Source organism: Haemaphysalis longicornis, unplaced genomic scaffold, assembly GCF_048455015.1.
Source record: "Haemaphysalis longicornis isolate Haplotype H1 unplaced genomic scaffold, Haemaphysalis longicornis Haplotype H1 scaffold_1, whole genome shotgun sequence".
In the NCBI taxonomy this organism is placed as follows: domain Eukaryota; kingdom Metazoa; phylum Arthropoda; class Arachnida; order Ixodida; family Ixodidae; genus Haemaphysalis; species Haemaphysalis longicornis.
Genome location: NW_027526203.1, coordinates 362,854,416 through 362,878,951, shown reverse-complemented (window position 1 = coordinate 362,878,951; position 24,536 = coordinate 362,854,416). Strand labels below are relative to the sequence as shown.

Genomic DNA, 24,536 nt, shown 5'->3' with positions numbered 1-24,536 from the left:
CTACGCGCTGAGCTCGGAACGCCGACACGGTCGCCGTGCAAGCAGACGTTCCGACATGCATTTTATGAGCGGAACACCCCCAGCTGCATGTGCAGCGTCAAAAATGCGCTGAGTCGAGCGCATACGATTGGCCAACACTGCAGGCCATCAACTGGGTTGACGATGTGCCGCCCACCGCTTTGGTAAAATTACAGAGCTTCAACAGTGAATGTAATTATACAGTTCGGAGCAGAAGTATAATATACCTCTTTGTGTGCGGTAAATGTTTAACAGATATTTCAACTAGAACGTTACCCCAGCCCCTAGATATAGCGTCGGTCTCGTTCATTCAGTGATCAACGTGGTTAGTTACCTTTAAAAAGTAATGCGCTTACAGTTGCTGTAGCCCACGACTTTTTAATGGTGAGTCTCGAACATTTAGACTAAGCTATAGTGATTTGGCTATGACGAAGCAGAGATATCTTGCCGAAGCTACTTAACACTGCTACTGCTTTGCTGTAAGGTTAGAATAGCAATGACAGAAATAATAATAGAAAATAACAGTGAAAACTCTTCATGTAGTCCCTCTGGCTGTTTTCTTTTTTATGTGTAATTTTATAAACGTTACCGTTGCGCTCACAATCTAGGCGCTGTTCTATGACGGAGGTCTACATAGCGAAGGGGTTCCTTATTTGAATTTCTTTCCCTTTAGTACCATGCGTCGTGTCTCGCCGACAGGCAACACCAGCCATTGCAGGTACGCAGTGTGCGCGGCAGTGGTTCTCAGCAACAAAACGGGCGCGCTTTGATTTCTGTTCGAGGCGCCAGAGTCGCCACTCTCGCCCTCAGAGAAGGAGCCAGTGTTGAACGTAAAGCGACACACTCGCACTGGTTACGTTTGCTCGCACCACGACCCAAGGTCGCCGACACGGGGTCGCGTCAGTCGAGACGTCGCCGCGACCCAGCCGGCGCGCCTCGGTGTCTTCTGCTGCCAGTGACGACGGCTGCTACAGGCGCATGGGGGACGTGGTGTCCCGGCGCACGTTCCCCACCGTCGAGCCCCTGGCCGGCGACGCTGTGTACGCCAACGTGCCGCTGCTGATACGCGAAGACGAGCCTCCTCCGCCTCCGGCCAGGACCCAGGAGTCGCCCGTCGGGTCATCCAGGGAGTCGGTCAGCTCGGCGAATGCCTACGGCCACCGAGGTGCCGGTTGTGAGATGAGACATCCACCTTTTTCCCTACTTACTTCCAATGTTGCGCTGGAGAAGCGAAACTGATGCAGAAGAGCAGAAAACCGGGCGAGTTGGTATGGATTCATCTTACTATAAACAGCCCTAAACCGACAAAATCCGAAAAACCCGCCCTGTCCTGTGCCTGTCATGTACCTCCTTCTCTGCCTTTCGTCGGGTTAGTGCTGCTTTCAGTAAGATGAAACTGATGGTCACAGTCACGAGAAGCCAATGCGATGGAGATTATACACCAATGGCTTTTAGTTGCTCTGCTGCCAGATTCAATCATTTTAAAAGAGTGCGAACGGAGAGGGCTGCAGTTCGCAGTGTAATCATAGTGTGCAGCCTTCTGTTGGGATGCAGGACAGAGTATGCCGTTTGTGCACGCACGCTGAAAATGTGAAACTGAACGAACACACAAATTTCGAAACTTTGTTAAATAAAAGTAAAATTATGACATGGTTTATTTAATGCGAAAGCATTAGTTGACTCGGTAGGGGGAAAATCCAGCGTCGTCCTGGTCAACAGAGGGCACACAAAATTGCGGACAGAACAAAAAAAAAAAAAAAAAGGAAAAGGAAGTGTACTCGAATTAACGCTAAATTTATCAGGGAAGCATCTGTAAACAAAGTAAAGAATTTAGTTGAATAGAATATTGTGTAAATTTGGGCCGGGGTGGGAATAGAACCCGGAACCTCCGGAATGTGAAGATGAGCTCACATTGCCAATATCATGGCGGATGCATTGCATTTTCTCACTAAATGTCCACCTGGCGAGTACGTCGTGGCTTTCGACTTAAAAGCGTGTATTAAAGACGGGATGATACCCACATGAGTGACTTGGACATGCTAATTACAAGCGTAGCAATTATTCGAGTAACAAGTTACGCTTCCGCCCATAATAGCGTAGATATAGTCCCAACAAGGGCGATATGCCAACGCTCTGACGTATGGTAATGGAGTGAAGAAGAAAAGATGCGAAGGGAAAGGAAGACGACGATGATAATGTCAGGACACAATCACGCCGGTGGGCACGTACGTGTCGTTCCAGAAAACGGGAAAAGACGCAACGGGAAAAGATAATGATGATAAAAAGATGGCAAGTTCGGTAATTGCCTTCGCATTCACCACGTTGTAAGGAATGCGTGGGTGTCCTCGTAATTTCTTTTACAACAAGGAAGTGCATGCATTGCAGGTTGTAAATTCGCTGAAGAACCGCCAGTGTTTTCACGAACCAAAATCCTAATTTTGGTTTCATGTTCAGGTTAATGTTTTACGGTTCACGTTTCATCTGTCTATAACATTGCGTTAGACGAAAAGAAATACCGTTTACAATGAGGCCTTTAAATAAAGACGTCGTGGTTTTCTAAAACAACTCGTTACGTTGCGCATTGGGGCTGGTGCCATACGCTTAAGGTTGCTACCCATGCATGTTTCTCATTCCAAAGCACGTATTTAGTCGGGAACAAACTAAATAGCAAGACGAAACACCAACTTGAACACGCAACATTGAATATTTATTTTACTGCGAGAAAAATAATGGTGTCCTTCGCATAAATTTATGATGCCCAATGGTCTAGCTTAAACCTGAACCACAGAGTAATTTGACGCTCCCGAAAATAGATCGCGGTAGCCAGATGTTTTACAGCAAAGCTGTATATGGCTATGATCCAGCGGACCGTCTACGGCAATAGAGCGACGTAAACAAGAATCGCACGTAAGCATAGCGTCACGTTGCGGCGCCCACTCAAATCCCCGGGATTGTATAACTGCGCGCCACTCCTTCAGCGTATGAAATAATAATAATAATCAAAATTAAAAAAAAAAAATGTCCTGAGGCCTTCATATTTTAGCCCTGAGGCCTTCACATTTTAATAAAAGACGGCTGATACTTTCCCTAAAAATTCTTCCCAGCAATGCATTTGTGTTTAGAGGTGAAGCCGACTTTAAAAGAATAGTTGTAAGCTTGGTTTTGGTAAGATGGCTTTCTCACATTGAGTGTTGCCCAATGAAGCACGTCCATTTTCGGATGAAGTACCATTACAGAAAGTCGCTCTAGCTCTTGTTTTATTGAAACTATCCCTAAACAAATTATATGACAATAAGCAGCTAATACGACTGTAACATTACACCGAATTTTATTTACAAGTCCACAGTGAAGTTGTAAATATTGTGGAATTCTCGTCTGATGTGAATGCATGGGCTTCTACGGGAGGGAAACGGACAGACCCATGTTTGTCAACTGGAATAGAACTCAAGTTCGCCAAAGTTTCATTCAGGCAATTAACCCGGAAACATGCTCAATTGTAAATTACACACAAGCGTGTTTTGCTTCATGCACCCCTTGGACTACGACCCTGTCGAATCATATTGTCGCTCATGTTGAGGCTCGGCACCACAGCTTTGCTGGTCATCCTCCTTCACAGAGTGGAAGGGCACAAAATTTTTTACTCGCGTTTTCTTATTATATTGCTCTTTGCCTTTCGTTTGTTGCTGGCTATACATAGGCCATATAACAATCTCAGAAAAGAGGTCACTTCGTTGGACGCTCACCCAACGAGGGGGAGAGTAGGGTATGGCTAAAGCTACTGTTTTGGCTCCTGCCACGTAACAGCCCGAGCTGGTTCAATGAACACACGCCGTTATCTTGCTGCAAAAATTGCAGCATAAATATCATAATTCCAAGCGGCGCTAGGACATCGATGGTTTGATACCCAATTTCAGAGAGAGTAAGGTGTTACTCAAAATCATTAAGAGTAGCAATGATACAAGACTTTCAAACTTTTCCGGTATTCGAACTGGTGGTCCATTTTTTTTCGTCCTTCCGTAGTTGTTCGAGTTTCGCATAATTAAAAATTCCCTTTATTCGTTGAAATTGTCCGTCCATAACTTGTCCAAATTAACTTGCTTATACTGAGGTAACAAGAAACGCCAGTAATCTATTTGCAACCAAGCGTCCAGCAGCGCAATGATCTTTTCTGTGGCCAGCACTAGGGTACTCAGGGAGGGGGGGGGGGAGGGGGGGGGAGGGGAAAGGGGGAACCATAGCCTTTTTTTCTACCGGATACCTTTCAAGGAGCCCACCGTTGCCTCTGATTCACAAAGCACGCAAGTTTTCATTGTTACTCCACAACGAATATCATGTGTGGATTATTCAGATTAGGAGCCCGTGTGTTCATGTGACAGGATGAAAATGGCACGCTGGTGAAATAACAGCTCTATTTTTCAGGGTCCGCAATGCCCCTGGTACCGACGAGGAGGCACACTTCCCGGACAAAGTGGCAAAGTGACGACACGGAGACGGGAGGGACGAAATCTAGCGAGAAGACTGCCAAGGTCTCCAAACCGAAACCATTCGACTTCCTGCCGTGGTGTCTATGCTCCAAGGGTAGGTTGGTTTATTGTATTGATATATAGGCACGCTTCAAGCTATTTCTTTGTATCATCTTCAATTTTAGTTTCAGAAATAGATAGAGCAAACGAATTCGTATAAGTCCTGAGCGGGAATCCGGAATGAAGTCATGTACAGAAGGCGCGCCTTTAGTATGAAGCAGCTTCATAAAAAACGGAAAAGCAAAAAGTCCCAGAGAACAACTATGTTTGCGCGAAAGCGTTACTAGATGCAGCTTCGGGTTGCTGCTGAGTCTGAGCGAGAATGCGACCGCTTCAGTGTTTCAAAGTGGTTGTCCACAGTACAGGGGTTGTTTATTGGCTGCCTGAGCACGCGTCCGTGGCGTGGCCTTAGTTTTGTTTCCGGATTTTACGTGGGCTTCCAGCCGGAGGGGAGGGCAAGAGGAGGGCACGTTGCTCTGCTTTTTTATTTCTCCTCTTGGCACCATTCTTTTCAAATTTGAAGTGACTCGAACGCCGTGTTCCGCGAGGCGTCGGCGCTGAGTTGTGATTAAGGCACTTTTCTGTCACCGCGCAAGTTTGATTTCTGTTCTGTCTATTCGCCGCGAGATCGACATGTAGGTGGCGACAGCGTCGCGCTGCTAGTGTGGATGCTCCGCTGAGCGGCCCGGGAGAATGCACACTGTAGGCGCGCTTCGTGTCTTCCTCGCCCCGTATGTGCGCACGAAATGCGCAGACAAGAGTGGTATGCTGCAGTTCGGTTCCTCAACGTTCAATTTATAGCATGGAAGCGGCAATAAGGTTTTAACAGTACGCCAAACAAGCGGCGACCCACCGGGACCGCAATAATGACAATGAACTTGCACGCCGTGGCCCGTAGCGAGCTCGATCTTTGCAGACTATGGCTTTGATTCTTCAATAAAATCATAAATAGAAGCAGATCAAGAAGCCTCTCTCTCTGGAATTCAGTTTACAACAGCAGTTTCAATTTCTTTCATTGGTAACATGACGCATTATTTATTGCATTTGCGCAATGCCCTGAAATGGTAACACCACTAAACTGCCCCGAAATTTTTTAAAGAGCTTACGATATTTTTGTGCGTTCTAAAGGCAACATAAAATTACTGAAGTTTAACCAGCGCAGAGATATAAATGCAACCGTTCTAACAGGCGTTTTGCGCGCAACTTTATTAAATGAAATTTTAGCGACTCTGAAGGAAGGTTTGATGAATAACGGTGTCGGATCACCGAGTCTCGACACCTGGGCCAGGATCGCGGAGTGCTTCACCTTATCGAAGGTGCTCTGCAGGTCCAGTCCCAGGATGGCCTTGTTATCTTGCGTCTTGACTTTGTCGTCGACGATCTCGTTCTTGAGTAATATCATCGCGTCCTGCGTGCTCAGGTGCTGCCTGCTCGGGGTGCATATTTCGAAGGAAAGGGGGTATTTGTATATGCGCCCTCTGATCGACCGTTAGCGCCACCTTGTCTCCGTGCTGTGTGAGGTACTGGATGCTTAGCTGTTGCAGAATGAAGCGGCCGCTCGTGCTCCCGGCGAGGCGTTGAAGTTGCTCAATGCGTTGCGCTTCCACAAGGTCATCTAGAGAGTTGTGGACACCCATAGCTAGCAAGCGTTTCGCAGAAGCTGCGATATGGATGCCCAAGGCCTGTTTATAGGCTTTGCGGATAATGCAGACTAGCTTGTCTCTCTCAGTTTTCTTGAGATCCAGAAATGGAGCCACGTAGGTGATGCAGCTAATGATGAAGGCTTGCACCAGGCGCAGTAAGTTCCCTTCCCTTAGACCGTGGTGGCGGTTGGCTATCCGGGATATGAGCCGGGATATCTGCTGCGTACTTGATTGAAGTGCCCGAATAGTTCTGTGTCGAAGCCATTTTGCTGTATGCGTAAGCCAAACACTCAAAGGCATGCCACCCTTGGGATTCAGGATGAGCCCCGTCCACCGGCGGTATAGGTGAGGGTACGCGCACGCGCATAATTCCTGTGTGAGCACTGTCTGCTACGCTGTTACCGCGAGAGTGGTATACACCCTGCCATTGTATCCGCATAAATTTAAATTGTTTACGAGAAACCGAGATTATTTGAAGCACGTTACCATCTCCAATGCGTGTTTGATGCTCCTCTAGTATCCCTGGCCGGTACGTTCACTGGTAACGTTTACGCTGCTTAGCTACCTTTGGCGCCTAGCAAACGGCTTTGACCGATAAGAAAAGCAGGGGGTGTGTTGCTCTAAGTAAACAGCGTAGCAGACGACGCTCATACAGCACATAGTTCTATGCGCGTGTGCGTACTCTCACCTATTCCGCCGCTGGACACTGTGATAAGGCGCTAACACGCCGATCGGGCGTCGCTCCCGTGATATAATTAAAAATTTGGGAGTGTGTACATCTAGCAGAAGACGTACGATGGCTATGGTTGGATCACGCGGGAGTGCAAATTGCAACGGGAGGGGTGCAGAGACGATGTGGGGGGGGGGGGGGGGGGCGAGAGCAGGCGCTGCTGCTTCACCAGATGACCACCCACGGTGACCACATAGGTGAAGGCAACGGAATGGGTGGTGGAACGGATGTTTTCGAGCATGGTCAGAACAGGGAAAGAAAGAGGGCCACAGAAGCCGATCGGTGCCACTGCGGAAGCTGATATGGCCGAAAACCGATGTAAGCATGCGCAGACACACAAGCCGTACCAAGTATACCGGGCCGGGACTAGTTTTCTGGCAGGAAGTATAACTCTCTATATCCGAACTCAGCACTGAAATACATCTCGATCACAACTGCAAGGTTCCATGAGTAATCACTCTATCTCCTCGACAAACGCACGGTGCTCCGCCAGCTCACATCACATGTTTCCGTCGAATCACATCATATCACATGTTGGTCGTCGAAAAAAAAAAGCCAAGTGATCTACAAAACGTAAGACCTTAGAGCTAAAGAAAATGTTATTCAGTGTTTAGTGTGCCTTCAAATACTGGTTTAAAACAGGTATTTTAAAAAATGCAAAGAATTGGAAATACAAATGTGAAGTGTGCTCGTTCTCAAGGTACTGGAGGCGGCGTGCGGTGAAAAAAAATATATTGGTTGCCCGAACCGTTTACCAGCCACCGAAGACGACGAAAAAGACGGCGCAAAGGACAAGCAGCATCATCGTCATCATCCCTCGCAGGGGAACGCGCAGTTGTTGAGCGACAGGCACCACTACGATATCTGAAGGCGTAGCAAGGACAGGACATGGCTGAGGCTTCGACTACAAGCTGCCCCTTTGCTTTCGTCAAGAATTCTGACGTTCCTGAGGGCCTCCTGGACGTGGCGTCTAGCTGTGCTGGTCCTATTTCGAAAATCGTGGACGACGCTAGTAGCAAAGCCACCACAAGCTGCTACTCGGGTGTGCTGGGTGACGCCAACGGCGATGAAAGCAACTGTGGTGACGCGGACAACTCCGGTTCCGGGTCTGGAGTCGCCGGCGCTGAGCAGCCGGTCACCACCGACCCAAGTCACGAACGCGTGAATTGTGCACCAGTGCCGTATGGCCAAGAAGACGCTGATTCTGGCGCAGAACCAGAAGACGCGGAGGTCAAGGATCACGAAGACGCCGCAGATAAGGTGCTGCGCTACCCAGAATTTGCCTACTATGCCTCAGAATCAGAAGACGATGAGCACGATGACGAAGACGACGAAGATAACGCCTTCTACATCCAGGTGACGCTACCACTGAGGCCTCCGGGTCAGTAAGTGAAAAGCTACAGATAAACCCCCAATTAAGGCTTGTTCGGCCAGCGCCAACTGTTCGCTTCGAACCAACTTGCTGGAAGACGCCGTGGGTGTAGTCCTCGTTCAAGACGGCGGCCAATGCTCTGGGGGTTCCCCAACGTAAACTGGTTTCTACTGGACCGGCCATGCTGTGTCATTTCTCTGTGACCGCATCAGTTAAGGACGCTTTGTGAGAGTGGATTCTCTGATGTTTTTACTATTAAACGTGTGTCGTGAAAAATGATGGTTGTGGTTTTTTTAAGGCGAAAGCCTTTGTAGAGCGCATGCCACGGAGGCGTTGAGACAGAGACGACCAGACCACGTAGCAAGGCCGGTTTTATTCCGAACGCCGTGGGGTCTCTATCTACTGATGCCAGGGGCGCGCGAGCCCTCCGGCGGGTGAGCGCGCCCGTGGGCCTGCGTCACGCTGCTGCCGCTGGCACTGTGGCTTGCCGCTACAGGGCTCCTCCCCAAGAGAGGAGCTGGTGTGACGCTCTGATGGCCCCAACGTACATGATGGTCACGGTGGTGTGCAGCCACAGTGGGAGGACTCGTAGGGTTGATGTCGGCGGCGGTGACGTATGCCGGCTTCAGGCGCTGTAGGGCTATGTTGTCGTGAGAGCCATTGATGTCGATGACATATGTTGATGAGTGTCGTTCTACTACAGGGAAAGGGCCAACGCAGTGTGGTTGCAATGGGCGGCGCACGGGTCCGTACCGCACAAACACATGTGTTGCCTGTTCAAGGTCCGGAAGCACATAAGGTCCTCTGGGTTTTCGTTCCCGTGTAGGCTGCGGTCGAAGGTCAGCGAGGATCAATCTCAGCGATGTCACGTAGTCCGCGGCGGAAGATGCTTGAGACGGTACCTCGAACAGGTCGGCTGGTAGTCGAAGCTGGGTTCCAAAAACGAGTTCAGCCGAAGAACACGTCAGGTCAGTTTTAAAGGCGGTGCGTATGCCCAGAAGTGTGAGGGGCAAGCGCTGGACCCACTGTGTTGGGCAGTCGTGTGCTGTGAGCGCGGCCTTAACTCTTTCGCTACCGCGACTATCAAAATCGAACAATTTGATCGATACTTTTGGGAGCGCCTTTTCATAGCGTTCCAGGCGTTTCTCGAACAAGTAAAGCTGTTCGGAGTTAGATCAGAAAATGGCCTTTCAAAATCAGTTTTGTTTTCATTTTTGCAGCGGAAACATGATTTTTGACACTCTTTTGAATCACCTGAGTGTGGAAAAGGGGGATAGGTCATCGCGCGTCAGTGCTACCAACGAAGAATGCGCGCAACTCGTAATTACTCTGCACCAGCGGTTGCTTTTTGCTATCAGGGCGTGAATGGGGAACTAGCAAACGATTTTAAATCGTCAGGTTCGCGCTCTGACAGTAATAATCCCAGAAATCGGCTGAAAATGTCAAGCAGTGCCTGGTTGGAAAGCTACTTTATGATTTTAGGCAGTTTTATTGCCTTTGCGCACGTTGTTCTAAGTACTGTGGTAATTCTACTTACCCCAGGACCATTCGCAAACAGTTTACAACAGTCTCGGTTTCGTTTCTGCATCGCGAAATTCATATTTAGCGCTACTACGCAGTTACCACACTTCAAGGCTAACTGCCATGGCGCCTGAGCGTCCGCGACTGATCCTCTAACAAAGCACGGCGCTCCTGATTTCCCCCACCCTAACCCGATTTCAGCGATAAGAACTTCAGATGAAAGTCAAAAGATCACACCCAGTCGCCAGATATCTGTTCCGCCGAGGACAGCGCTTCAAACCGGCCTTACACTGCCAGCTGTTCGACTTCCAGTTTCGTTTCCATGTGAGGGTATGTCCGGGTGTCTAATGTTGCTGCTTAGTTGAACTGTCTATTCGGACGGAGTCTCCGATAAGTTGTTGTACTGTTTGAAAAATGTTAGGTGGCGCTGCAATAGAGGAGGCTCGTTGTGCTGATCTTTTTTATCGCGGAACTGCTACTCGGCCAAAGATCGCAGGGCACGATTCTAGCTCATCGTACCTCATTTTTGCGAGCAAGGCTGCAATTGCGAGTAAGAAGATGATAATAAAGCTCAGCTTTATGTTTTGAGAGATAACTGACCGTGAACGACAACAAGCATCAGCCACGGCGTTCCGTTTTCAACTTCATGCATGTTTTTTTCCGCATCGCGTGCTATTTCCAAATATTGTGCTCGCTGTAAATGAAAAGTCAGCCATTGACGTGATGTTTTTACGTTATGTGGGGCAAATTGGTGCCTCTGATAATGACAAACCGCCAGGTTTATTCCAGGAAACCACCCAAAATTGCACATTTTGAATTGGAGGTTGGGCTTCACCGCATGACACGAGCACTATGCATGCAAACATTTTTTTTTATATCTGACAAACTGTTCCGCGCAAGTCGACATTTTTTCTAGGGAGTGTTTTTCAAATGTTTCCCTACAAAATGTATATTCTAATTTTTTTCTACTACCGGTGGTTTGTTAAACACAACTCCTTTTTTATCATTTTTTTTGACAACTTCACAAAAATTTTGATTTTGATATTTTTTTTACAACTATGATATATAAAAACCTAAAAAAAACTGGTGTTATTGGAAAGGCCGTTAAATAATCTGCATTTTTTGTTCCTGCAATTAGTGAAGTGCCTAACCAATTTTTTAGCAGGAAAAAAATGTTTTCTTGGACCCCTAAAATTAGTCAATTTTCCGGCGGTAGCGAAAGAGTTATGTTGGCGGTGAAAGCGTTCGACGAGTCCATTTGTTTGTGGCCGGTACGCTGCCGTGCGTAAACGAGTCGTGCCCCGGAGGTGAAGGAGCTCGGCGAATAAAGCAGACTCGAACTGCCTCCCGCGTCGGTGACGATGGATGATGGGCATCCGAAGCGCGCTACCCACGTCGACACGAATGCTGACGCTACCGTGGGTGCGAAGCTGTCGGGTAGCGGTGTGGCTTCAGGCCAGCGTGTGAGTGAGTGAGTGAAGACTTTATTCAAATCGCCTGCAGGCGGCCTCCGTTACCGAAGTGCCGCGACGCGGCCCTACGTCTTTCCGGCTGGGCTCTTTACTAGGCAGCGTGTGAATCGGTCCACACAAGTCAGTAGGTAGCGGTAGCCTTGGCATGGGGCAAGGGACCGACGAGGTCGATGTGGACGACGGCGAAACGCTCATCAGGTTGTAGGAAGGTCTTGGCCGTAGGAACTGGGTACCGGTGAACCTTTGCGCGTTGGTATGGTGCGCACGCGCGGACCCAGTCGCGAACATCAGCGTCCATTCGAGGCCAGACAAAACGAGCCGCGATGAGTTTCTGCGTGGCTCGAATCCCAGGATGGGCCATGTTGTGCAGGGCATCGAAGAGCTCGCGACGGCAGGTTTTGGGTACGAATGGTCGTGGCTTTCCGGTCGACAAGTCGCAAACGATCTGCTGTCCGTAGAGTGTCACGTCTTCGAGCTGGAGCGCAGTTGGGGATGTGCGAAGACGCAGTAGCTCAGCCGGTGGAGGTCGGGTGCAATTAAAAGTGGCGAAGTGGAGGCAATGGCGTCCACGCGGCTTAGAACATCCACAGCTGTGTTGTCAATGCCACTGACATGCTTGATATCCGTCGTGTACTCGGACAGGTAGGCAAGCTGCCGCACTTCTCGTGGCGTGTAATGGGTGCCGGGCCGGCTTATGGCGTACGTCAAGGGTTTGTGGTCAGTAAAGATGGTGAACTGACGACCCTCAAGAAGATGTCGGAAATGACGCACAGCCAGATACATTGCCAAAAGTTCACGCCCGAAGACACTGTACCGGGTTTGCGGTGGGGTTAGACGTTTTGAGCAGAAGGCCAAGGGCTGCCACGCGCCATTTACGTGTTGTTGGAGGACAGCTCCCACACCAGAACTCGAGGCGTCCGTCATCATCGCTAGTGGACGTCCTGGATTTGGGTGAGCGAGGAGAGCGGCGTTAGCCAGCGCACGCTTGATGGCATGAAAGGCTGCCTCAGCACTTGCGTTCCAGTCCAATTCAGTGGTAGAGCGCTTCCTGGAAAGCAGGCGGTCGAGAGGCTCAAGCAGAGTGGCGCAGTTCCTGATAAAACGACGGTAGAAGTTTACCAGACCCAGGAACTGGCGAAGCTTGGTGACCGACGTTGGTGTTGGGAAGTCGAGAATGGCATGGACCTTGTTCGAGAGGGGCCGAATGCCTGTCGCATCCAGTCGATGTCCCAGAAAGTCGAGGGCGGGAACACCGAACTCGCTCTTCGCTGCGTTGATGACAACGCCATGGGCAGCTAAGCGTTCGAGGAGAATGCGGAGATGGTGAAGATGCTCCTCTAGGGACGTACTTGCTACCAGCAGATCGTCCACGTAAGCATAGACGAAGGGTAGTCCGCGCGTCACTGTATCGATGAAACGTTGAAACATTTGGGCAGCGTTCCTGAGGCCGAACGGCATTCGGAGGAACTCGAAAAGGCCGAAAGGTGTAGCGATGGCCGTCTTGTAGATGTCCTCCTCAGCGACGGGGATCTGGTGGTACGCCCGTACAAGGTCGATTTTTGAAAATATGGTGGCACCGTGTAGGCTGGCGGTGAAATCTTGTATGTTGGGAAGGGGGTACCGATCTGGGATGGTGGAGAGGTTCAAGAATCGGTAGTCGCCACAAGGTCGCCAGTCACCGTTCTTCTTGGGTACCATGTGCAAGGGTGATGCGTAGCGGCTGGAAGAAGGTCGGACGATGCCAAGTTCCAGCATGTGCTCGAACTCTGCACGGGTGATCTTGAGTCTGTCGGGAGCGAGACGTCGCAGACGAAAGAAAACGGGTGGTCCGGTAGTGGTGATATGATGACGGACGTCGTGAGTCACAGGCTGAGTCCAGTCGGGTGGTGACGTGACGGTGGGGAACTCCTTTAGCAGGGCGGCAAACGGTTCTTCAGCAACTGTAGCGCAGGAAGGCGCTACGTCAGCAGCTGCTGTCGCTACGACGCCTTGAACTGAGAGGAGGGTTGTGGCGTCGAGAAGTCGCCGTCGTTTGACGTCGACTAGGAGGCCATGTTTGGTGAGAAAGACCGCACCAAGGATGGCAGAGCGAACGTCCGCGACCGCGAAAATCCACCGAAAAGTTCTGCGAAGACCCAGGTTCAAAGTCAGGAATCGCTGCGCGAAAACGGGAATGCGCGTGCCGTTCACTGCCTGGAGGTAGAAGACTGCGTTGGAGGTGCGGTCGTGGCGTGAAGCTGGCAAGACGCTGACTTGCGCTTGAGCTCCCATGTCGACGAGAAACTTTTGTCCGGTGGTGCGATCGACGATGTGAAACAGGCGACATTCTTCAATGGGGCCAGAACCGCTCGTCGCCGCTAGCGGTCTGCCGGGCCGTTTCATGGCAAGAGGCAGTGGCGAGCGTCTGCGCCGAAACGGCGGTGGTAGAAGCATACACCGGGGACTGATGTAGGGCTGCGTCCACGAGCGGCATCACGGCGTCGGGAAGACGAGCGGTCGCGTCGGCGTGACGGGCGGGGAGAATGTGTTGAGCTGTTTCGCCTCGTCGCCGCGACAAGTTGCTCCAGTCGTTCGCACAGGTGATCGACACTGGCAGGCGACGCAGACGCACCTTCATCGGCAGGAGCTGGCGTTGTGCGAGGGGCGGGTGATGCTGGTGTCGCGGTCACAGCAGCAATAGGTGAAGCTGTGCTGGCTACTTCCATTAACTTGTCGGCCAGGGACGCGAACGAAGGGAGATCCATGGATGACGCTGTTGCGAGGACCATTTGTACGTTCGCAAGCAGGCGCTGCAGAAAGAGCTCGCGCAGCAATGCGCCGTCCATGGCCTGGGCACGTGAGCCGAGGAGTTGGGTCATGCGCCGCAGGAGTTGGCTCGGTCTGCGGTCGCCAAGCTCTTCGGTGTAAAGTAGCTGCTATAGGCACGTGCGCTCAGATGCTGCTGTACGTTCGAGGAGCGCGGCTTTGATCTGGTCGTAGGCCGTTGCTGGAGGGTTGCGTATGAAGGAAGCAAGAATGTCCGCAACCTCTTCCGCAGCAGTCGCTGGTAGAGCTCTCACGACGTAGTGAAACTTGCGTTCTTGGGAGGTGATGCCAGACAGCGCGAACTGTGACTCGGCCTGGAGGAACCAGATGGCCGGGTTGTGTTCCCAATACGGCGGCAAGTTGATAGCCAGGGCGGCGATCTCGTTGCCGGCTGCTTGCGGTGCTCGCTGGTTCTGGTCGTTGCTGGACATGGCTCTACAACTTCGCTGGGAAGGATATCACGTCCGGGTCACCAACTGTATACTCGGTGACAACTTAAGAACGGCACCGGAAGTTGCCGCTATGCCTTATCACCGCAGCCGGATGTTTCTCCGCGAGGCGCAAGTAGGGCGTTACTGGGAATATTTTGAACATGGCGCGAGCCGTTCCCGTGATTTTTTGGACTTAATATGCTTATAAACGACTACAGTGACGACAAACAAACTGTGTGAGACAAGGCAGACGATATCACGCATTCATAGCAAACCCCTTTCAAAACGCGCGCGCACTGACGTCACGGGTCCGGCGCTTTGGCGGAGTGATACACTAGATGTGGTGGTGCCGTTCTTGAGTTGTAACCGAGTATAGAGCGCATGCCACGGAGGCGTTGAGACAGAGACGACCAGACCACGTAGCAAGGCCGGTTTTATCCCGAACGCCGTGGGGTCTCTATCTACTGATGCCAGGGGCGCGCGAGCCCTCCGGCGGGTGAGCGCGCCGTGGGCCTGCGTCACGCTGCTGCCGCTGGCACTGTGGCTTGCCGCTACACCTTATTTGCCTCCCCAAAAGCAAAAAGGGACCGTCGTCGTCGACGGCCAACACGAATGGTACTAAAATGGACGCCGCTGTAAAAAGAAATTGAACACTTAAACATGCTCACGTTGTTTGATCGCGAAAGCTTAGCGATTGTCAAAAGCTTCTTTACTGCTACATCCTGTTTGAGCCGCTTTCGTCTTCTTCTTCATCTTTTTGACGCGCATCAAAAAGATGAAGAAGAAGACGAAAGCGGCTCAAACATATCCCTAACAGTGCCGGCTATATATCGTTCGGGGCATCCGAAACGGGGTTCTGACGCCGGGATGTATGCTCTGCCCTCCTGCGCTACATTTAAAATTCAAAACGATTCTCTTTATGATTGCGATTGGTCACCCTCGCTTTGATTTTTCAGGACTTTTTTTTTCCTCAAAACTTTTTCCAACCGGTCTAAATTATCTTTCCTAAGCGTCTCGTGATTAGATAAGAATTACATTCATTTTAACCATCCTCAGTTGATTGGCCGATCCCCTGATTGGGTATGTACCATACCTAAAGGCGCAACAACAACAACAACAGGATGCAGCAGTATAGCCGCACTTCACGCTGCAGGTTCCCCGCAGTCAGAGCTCTCCTCGGCGTGCACCCGCACGTCGCAGGTGCCACCACGTGCACCTGTCATGGCGCACTCATCGGACTAGTTCTTCAACCGTGCAAGGCTAATTCACCCGTCAGTATACCCCACCCCTGATTGCCCCAGCCAATCTACCTCACATAATGTGGGCCTGCCCTCAAAGTAACTTCCCCTAATCCCCTCCGAAGAGCAGTGGGAGGAGGCGCTGCGGAGCCCGGGCCCAGGCGTACAAACCAACCTGGTGACCCAGGCTGCCGACGTCGCCCTTCGGCGCATGCCTGCGGCCACGGGTGTCCTCTGACCCAAGCAGATGCTTAATAAAATGCGTTTCTTTTAAAGACGATAGTCTTCCTTGGGCTACTTAAACCCATAAATTTTGGTCTGTCTGTATGTCTGTCTGTCTGTCTGTCTGTAACTCAGTTCAGCCACCCGGCCAAAGTAAAACGCTTACTGCGCAATAGTCTTATATACTCACAGCCAAATGTAAACGTCTAAGCCCAGTTAATATGTCCATGCTTGTCAACTTTGTTGAACAAGAACAAGACATTACGCAAATATAAGACAGGAAATTAGTACACAAGAAATATTTACAGTGTTCCTTTATTAAAAAAATTATGGATGCTTGGTTTTTCGGTAGCAAATGATATTCTACATCTACTGCAGAAAACCGCCGCCTGCTGTTCTGTTGCCCGCGCCGCCTCCTGCCGGCATATGAGAAATCACGCGGCAACAGCAAAGAAAGGTTCCACTAGCTAGGTTTCATATTCTGCTTGGAACGCACGTGGAGCATGGCAACGCGGTTCTATAAACCTTGAAGTCGGCCGCCTCTATTCACGCGCGTCTCCGCCGTACTGCAGCGCTGGCATCGAGGAACCCCGCCTGTCGCAGTGGAACGCGGTAAATTCAAATCGCCTTGAGAACACCTTTAGTGTGTTTGCCTTGGGATGAGCGCGACGGAACAGAAACAGCATGAGAGGTGAGCGGAAAAGCATAGAGGGGCATTTCCTTCGCAAATGTCTACAAAGACTATCGTCTTTTGACGACATTTGCAACGAAAGTAGCAGATACGCGGCCAATTTTTTCTCTATCTTCCATTCTGGCAGTGTGCCGGGTTAGCGCTCTGGTTAAGAGAATTTGGCTGCTGTATTGGTGACCCGGGTTCAAATGTCATAGGAACCCAATTTATTTGCACTTTACAGCGGCGGCCATTTTCATACCATTCGTGTCATATCGCTGGTAACGACGATGACTACTGTGGTCACTTCTCACGTTTTACGACACACCCAAGGCTTTCGCTTTAATAAATAAAAATGCATTCGGGTTCTAGGGGGATTTGAACCTGTGTCGCAAGAGAAATAGGCGCTAAATATTCATTTATTTATTTATTTATTTGTTTGTTTGTTTAAAGTCCACACCAACAGCGCAAGGGCCTTCTCGGGTGATGCACTGTGTACATGAATATAATGCATACACAAGACAACATATAGGAAGGGAAATAATTCAAAAAAGGGTAAAAATAAATGTGCAGGTACATATAAAGAAAGAGAGCGATCGAAGAGGCGAAAACATGATCCGAACAACAAGAGCTCGGAGGGCGTGTGGGGAGGGTGCCTTAAACAACACAAACAAGCATAAGCAAGGTGGAGCTTTTGGCGCAGAAACACAAGAGCAGAGGGAGAATTGCATGTGCGACCTCTCTACAACATGTGCATTCAAAATGTCAAATTTTTCAAGCAGCGTTTAAAAAGAACAATGTCATTGCAAAAAATGTCGATATATACGGCGCTAACCCGGCCCCCTTCCAGAGTGCAACAAAATAAATTAGCCCAGCTTCCCTGACTTAAGGTAGCGAACGCAGATGTTACCAGCGAAGTTGCCTGGCGTTCCCTAATCCAGTGGTTCTCAACCATGAGTGTGTCGGGGACCCCTTCCGGGCTTGCAAAAGTTAAGGGCGGCCCCACGATAAACTATGTTGGCCCGGGTCATAATACCCATAAATTTGCACTTGCAGTTAAAGTCTCCAACATACTTATCACTGTCTGACTTTCATGCTGATGAGTGTCATTTTAGCAAACAGTTTGCTCTTGCAGCTAATAGTCACCTACCCGTTATACCTCGGTGGAACGGGAAGGGTTTCAGTTCATGAGCCCGTTTAATAAAGCTAATAGTCACCCAAACACAAACAAATTGCCTTTTTTGTGTGTGTCTGGCTTTTCCGCACAGCTGCCGTGTTGTGCACAAAGCCAACAGTAAACCATGGGCTACGCTACACTAGCTATACCAAAAATAAACGTCATGTAGCGAAGTCACCCATTTGAGTTTCCAGCAAGGTTTAGCAAAAAGAACAAATGAATGGGGGGAGTGAAAATTTTTGGGGTGGGTTTCGCGGACCCCTGAAATGCCCTCGCGGACCCCTTGGGGTCCGCGGACCTTCATTTGAAAACCACTGCCCTAATCGCAAGGCTAAGCTTCATGGAACTCCTCAAAGCCTGAAGAGCGATTCCCGTTCGCGTCAATTCATTTTTGCCGTGTTCCACTGCTCGCATTATCTACTGAAACCTTTGCTTTTGAACTCGGAACACTGCCACGAGGGACAACACGAGCGCCTTTTGTTTTTAACGGCGTATTTTTTTAAAATTTACTATCGCAAGAAACTAGCAGCGATGTAATTTTAATTGAAAGAACAATGCAAATATCACTTATGTATCTATGTCTTGCCTCAAATATGCTTAATGCTTTCTTTTTGCTGAATAATATTGGTAAGTATAAACATTGCCACCAGATTTAGGAAAAGCTTCACTTATGTGGGCGTCTAGTTCAAGAATTCTGTTCAGTTGCTGCACGTGTGCTTGGTACGTGCTCTCCTCCTGGCTAGGCTATGCCCCCGCCTCCACATTCCGGCGACCGCGTTACCACATTTCGCTCCATGAGAGACTCGCCCAGAACAGCTTCGCTGTTAATTATCCTGAAGCATGCCCCGTGAAAGGTTGGAGAACAGGTGAACGTGGATGAGAGCCCTGACTGGAAAACTGCCGCACGAATTGCAGTCAGTCTGCCTGTCGGAGTGATTCGCGTCAGAAAGCGAAGAAACTAGAGCGAATGAGGAGAAGCAAACACGATGTAGCGAGAAGTCTTATAATCGCTTGGGTTTCGCCTTTGCATAAGCGGTCTTGAGTTCTGTTACCAATCGACTCTGTGTGCGCGTGTGGACACGGTGCGCGGGCTTCGACTGTTCACAGCACGACAGCGCGCCCAGATACTTTCTCACATAGCATGGATGCTGGGAGGATCATGTTATTTCGAAAATAAGGCGCGGCCAGAACCCTCGCGAACGGCCGTTGTCGGCGGCGGCGGCTGACTCATCGCCATCTGCCCTACAAGCAGTCATGGGCACGTTACCAGTTAAAAGTAACAGTGTTACAGTTACAGTTACTTAAAGGAGCCATGAAGAGAAAACACAAGTTTGGTTCATTCAAAAGATTGTCTCGTTAGAATCATACTGACACCACTTTTAACGTAAACTTCGCTCAAATAAGCTACATAATTAGGAAAAACGGGAATGGTCATGCGACCCACCAGCTCATTTCCCGCAACAGAACCTATGATGTCACATGAGCTAAGCTCTGCGATTGGCGGAGGCTGGCAGAAGCAGACGCAAATTAGGTAGAGCTTACAAACTAGACGAACAAGCGATTTGCGCTTAAATTTAGGGCACATTTTTTACAACGCAATAAGAATGATGGAACAAACAGTGGAAGTTACGAAAGCACATGTAAACATAGAAGTACTGATGCGTTCTGCTGTTCGTACTGCGCACAGCATGCTTGGTTTAGCTGCACAGCACTACGGGGCTTGGGGTTGTCTCAGACGACACTGGCCGATTGACGCAAGCAACGGTGTCTTACGTGACCCCATTTGTCGAGCAGCACTGTTTCAGGGAACGAATATTTTCTCCCAGAACGAAAACAAGCCAGGTTTAAATGCGGGCAAAAACAAACCAAACGCTTGCCACGGTATGGTGGCGCCATCTAGGTTACGGAACGTAAAGAAACGCGGGAACAAACCAACACCGCTGTACAGGGTGGAGACAACCTTTGAACGGTCCCGTGCCGCCGCAATTGGGCCAACGGGCTCAACGCGTTATTCTTTTCGTTTCCCACGAGACCTAGCAACGCTAAACAGACAATATGATTCAAACTTCTTCAGTAAACCGCGTTGCGGCGATAATTTTAGCGCGGTTTTGACACAATGACTTGCTTCGGCGGCGAGCGAGCAACCGAAAATGGCGGCGCCAGCGTATACGTGTCTCTACCCTGCACGGCGGATGCGTGAATGAAGGTATTCTAGGCTGCAGAGCGGTCGGTTCCTGTGATGTCATTTGGGACCACGAAAACGCACGATTGAGCGGGCAAATCAAAATTTTAACCTAAATTGTTTAATTTCTCAGTGAATAAAGCACCGTTTGTATCCGGACAAGCGCTGGGGGCACTATAAAACACGAAATCTTTCGAATAAAACCAACTTGCATTTTCTCTTCATGGCTCCTTTAAGCCAATAAAGTAACCCTGTTACAGTTACAATCACTGTTTCCAAAAGTAACAAGTTACAGTTACTGTGAAAAAGTAACTTCGTTACTTGTCTGCTACGGTATAAAACTAATAGATCACAAACCAAATGATAGTTTATTTATTAGAAACGTTCGAAGGCATGCGGGTGGTCAAAATTGCACGTGGTAAAACACTAGACGAGGGGAACCTAAAAGGGGCCTCACTCAAGCACAATACCAACAATAGTTGTGTACACCTCATTTTGTTGCATCAACTGTGTTGTTGATGCAACAAAATGAATACTGCATGCTCTGTTGTTGGTGCAATAAAATAAATGCTCCGGCACCAAGGGTGCACCAGCAACTGTGTTGTTGGTGCACCCTTGGTGCCGGAGAATTTATTTGCAAGACTCATTGTAACTTAGAATGAGTTAATTCTCAAATCTGGCATCCGAGAGCTTCTGTCTTTTCAGGAGTCTAGTTGACATTTTATTTTTTATTGTTTCCGCTCGATTCAAGATGAATGAAAAGTTTTAAGAAATGGCCTTAAAGACCGACCTCCGGCCTCGGGTCTTCTGCGCGGAAGATAATCCTCTTAGCGACCGCCTCTCATAAACTGGGGACAGCCGTGCTGTGGAACGGTGCAAGGTGGAGAGGAATGGAAAACAGTCCGAAAAATGGGAAAGCGCAAACTGTATGTCAGCCTTTAACAAGTGCTATTAGAAATTTTTGTATAAAAAATGAACTGTAACGGTATTTCCTGTTACAGCTACTGTGTAAAAAGTAACAGTGTTACAGTTGCAAGTTCCTGAAGTAACAAGTTAAAAGTAACTAGTTACAAGTTACTGAAAAAATAATTAGTTACCGGTAACGCGTTACTAGTGACTAGTTACTGCCCAAGACTGCCTACAAGAGTGCTTTTGTTTGTGTGTGTTTGACTGGCGTTCGTTGGACCTGGTTGGGCCCCTCTTTTCCTTCCCTCTCTTCGTCACAGCTTGTGCCGGCTCCTGTCATGAGAACCTTGAAAAATATTTTTTGTGTCTGTACTTGTTATCGTGCCGTGCGAAAAGCGCTGGAAGGCTGTGGACCGTTGGCACTTTTGAGCATAAATTCTCGCCCTTGGCCGAGCCGAGTTAGTTCGCTTCGGGCTCTCGTCAAAGGGGCGAGCAGACAAAATACAAGTTTGTTTTATTCGAAAGATTTGGTATTTCATAGTGCCCTCAGCGCTTGTCCGGCATCAAACGGTGCTTTAGTCACTGAGAAATTATATATTTTAAGTCAAAATTTCAATTCCCCCGCCAAATCGTGTTTTCGTGACGCCGACAATGACGTATTAAGAGCGGGGCCTTAAAACCAATGATAACGTGCTGACCAGGGCTGCGACCACCTCGCAGACGGCCGTTTCGTTATCTTGTTTATCGTCCTCTTTCATAGATGGCGCTGCAATACCACTGAAGTTAGGGACGTTAGCCGAAGTGCCAGTGTTCGCACTTTGCTTCTGGCCGGGCTTCTATACCTGCCGTATTTTTATTAGGGTTCATAATAATCGTTTCCTGAAGCGTAAGCTATGACTCGACAAATATGGTCATGTAAGTGACTATGCCGCTTATGTCAGTTGGTCAGTGTTGTGTCAGACAAGTCCAACGTGTCCGACGGCTGTGTTAGGCAATGTCAGCCGGCGAAGTGCCGCACTAACTGCTTCGGTGTTTACGTGTTTGTTCGTAACCTTAATTGTTCGCCCCACAATTCTTACTGCTATAAAAAGAATGTGCCCTAAATATAAGCGCACATAGCTCGTTCGGCAAGCTTATAAGCCCTGCCTAATTTGCATTTGCTTTTGCCGGCCTAAGCCAATCGCAGAGCTGGGCATATGGCATCATATTGCCGCGAACCATACATTGGGTTTGTTTATTTGTGTTTTGCTTTTACCGCCCGGCTGCGCCGGTCTGTGTTATCTCCGTGCCAAGGGAAGCGCGTGTTCCATTCCTTCTTTCTGTGCCGCATGTGTTATCTGTTGTGATAGGGAGAGCATTCCGATTTACGTGAACAGCCCGGAATAATCTTCTTGCATCTACAATGTTCTCGATGCGAATCGACGGTTCCAGAACCACGCGCGCCGAAAGATAAAAAGCCTGCAGAGCAGACGCCGGGGCATTCGATTCTGCGACGCTCGCCGACGCACGTACGTCACTTTGTTGACCGCTGCCTCGCCGCCTCTGTATTCTTTTCAGTTGTTAGGGGAGCACAAGTTCGCTCCAATAAACTTGTTTCTTTTCCAAACAACTGCGTCGTCCTTGGCTTCGTGACATCTGGTGGAGGTGCTGGGTACGCACCCTTCATGCCCACTACAACCTCTGGAAGCCGCCAAGCCAGTCCAACAAGAGCCAGCCTCCGCGTGCAAGATGTTCGGTCTACTACCGGAGAAGACGAAGAAGAAAGACGTCGCAACCAGCACCATGCTCAACCAAGCCAATCCTCCTGTCGTTCTGCAGCAGCCACGGGAACCGCCATCATTCCGAGGAGCCCCCGCAGAAGACCCAGAAGAATGGTTGGAGAAACTGGAGCGCGTCCGGAAATTCAACAGGTGGGACGACGCAGAAACGTTCCGGCATGTTTTCTTTTACTTGGAAGATTCGGCTCGCACTTGGTTCGAGAACCACGAGAGCTCCTTGACAAACTGGGCTCAGTTCAAAAGCGAGTTCACTAAGACCTTCACTACCGTCGTGCGGAAAGAAAGAGCCGCCATTTTGTTGGAAACGCGCACGCAACACCCCAATGAAGGCGTCTTGATCTTCGTTGAGGAGATGAAGCAGCTATTTCGCCGCGCGGATCCCGAAATGACGGAAGAAAAGAAGTTGCGGTTCTTAATGCGCGGAGTGAAGGAGGAACTGTTTGCCGGACTTGTCCGAAATCCGCCCAAAACCGTCACCGAATTCATTACCGAAGCCAGCACCATTGAGAAAGCCCTCGAGATGCGTGCTAAGCTGTATGACCGCAGCTTTGTTGGCGCGGCCAATGCGAACGACTTTGGCAGCACGCGGATCCCGGCCGACAGCCTACGCGAGACTATCCGCGAAATAGTGAGGGAGGAGCTGCGGAAACTGCTCCCGACGCCGCCGCAACCACAAGTCGCTTCTCTTACCGACGTCATTAGAGAAGAAGTGCAGCAAGCGCTGGGAACCTCAACGACGCCAGTAGCACCTCGCGAGCCGCAAGCCATGACCTACGCAGCTGCTGTACATCGCCCTCGCCCAACTGCTCCCTATCGTCACGAGGCTCCGTACCGTCGTCCCCTCTCGCCGGCCCGACCACCTGCGGCGCAACCCCCTGCCCCAAGGAAGACCGACGTGTGGCGAACGTCAGACAATCGTCCGCTGTGCTACCACTGCGGAGAGGCCGACCACGTCTACCGTCGCTGCCCCTACAGGAGGCTCGGTTTGCGAGGGTTCTCCGTCGACGCACTCCGCCCCCGAACTGGCCAGCGCCCATCGGAGATCGAAGAGTACCTGTCCAACACCAGCCGTCGACCAGCCCGTTTCAACCGTTCGCCGTCGCCCTACCCATACCAATCGCCGAACCGCCGTAGCAACGCTGACTTCGCCCGTGGAAGGTCCCCCAGCCCACGCGGGGGAAACTAAAAGCAGCAACTTCTGGAGGTGAAGTTGCTCTACGGCGAAAAACTGGAAACCCTCCAACGACGCAAGGACGCGGTGAAGACAATGATTCACGACATGCCCTCATCAAGACGACCCGACCTAACCCTGACGAGACTCCCGAACACGACGACAGCTATACGCCGCGCCGCGTACCCGACCTGACCGAGACGTCCGCTGAGAAGACGACGACAACGACGACGCACAGTGCCCGACCGCCAACACGCACAAGCCGAGATACGACGCCCCGACGAACCCGGAACTCGAGGAAGACTGCGTCTGACGTCAAGGTGTCCATCGACGGCTTTGACGTAGTCGCCCTCGTAGACACGGGAGCTGACTATTCGGTAATGAGCGGACCATTTGCGTATAAACTGAAGAAAGTTATGACCAGATGGGATGGTCCGCACATACGCACAGCAGGAGGCCACCTCGTGACGCCAAGTGGAACGTGCACATCGCGCGTCACCATAGACGGCACGACGTACCCTGCGGTGTTCGTCGTTTTGCCCAACTGCTCCCGCGACGTAATTCTCGGAATGGACTTTTTGACGGACAACGGCGCAATAATCGATCTGCAGACGAAGTCGATAACTTTTTCCTGCGACCACTCCATGACGCCGGAATCGAACCCCGAACACCGTGCA

General features: G+C 50.1%; 1 protein-coding gene across 2 annotated transcripts in view; it reads left to right on the top strand.

The window, feature by feature from the left end:
* Positions 1–24,536, top strand: part of LOC144155019 (annulin-like) — a 133,700-nt gene that overhangs the window by 11,252 nt on the left and 97,912 nt on the right. For both annotated transcript variants that reach the window (XM_077686213.1, XM_077686212.1), the window contains exons 3-4: positions 899–1,183; positions 4,438–4,596. In XM_077686213.1, the coding sequence (XP_077542339.1) occupies positions 899–1,183; positions 4,438–4,596 (444 nt within the window). The remainder of the gene's footprint in view (positions 1–898; positions 1,184–4,437; positions 4,597–24,536) is intronic.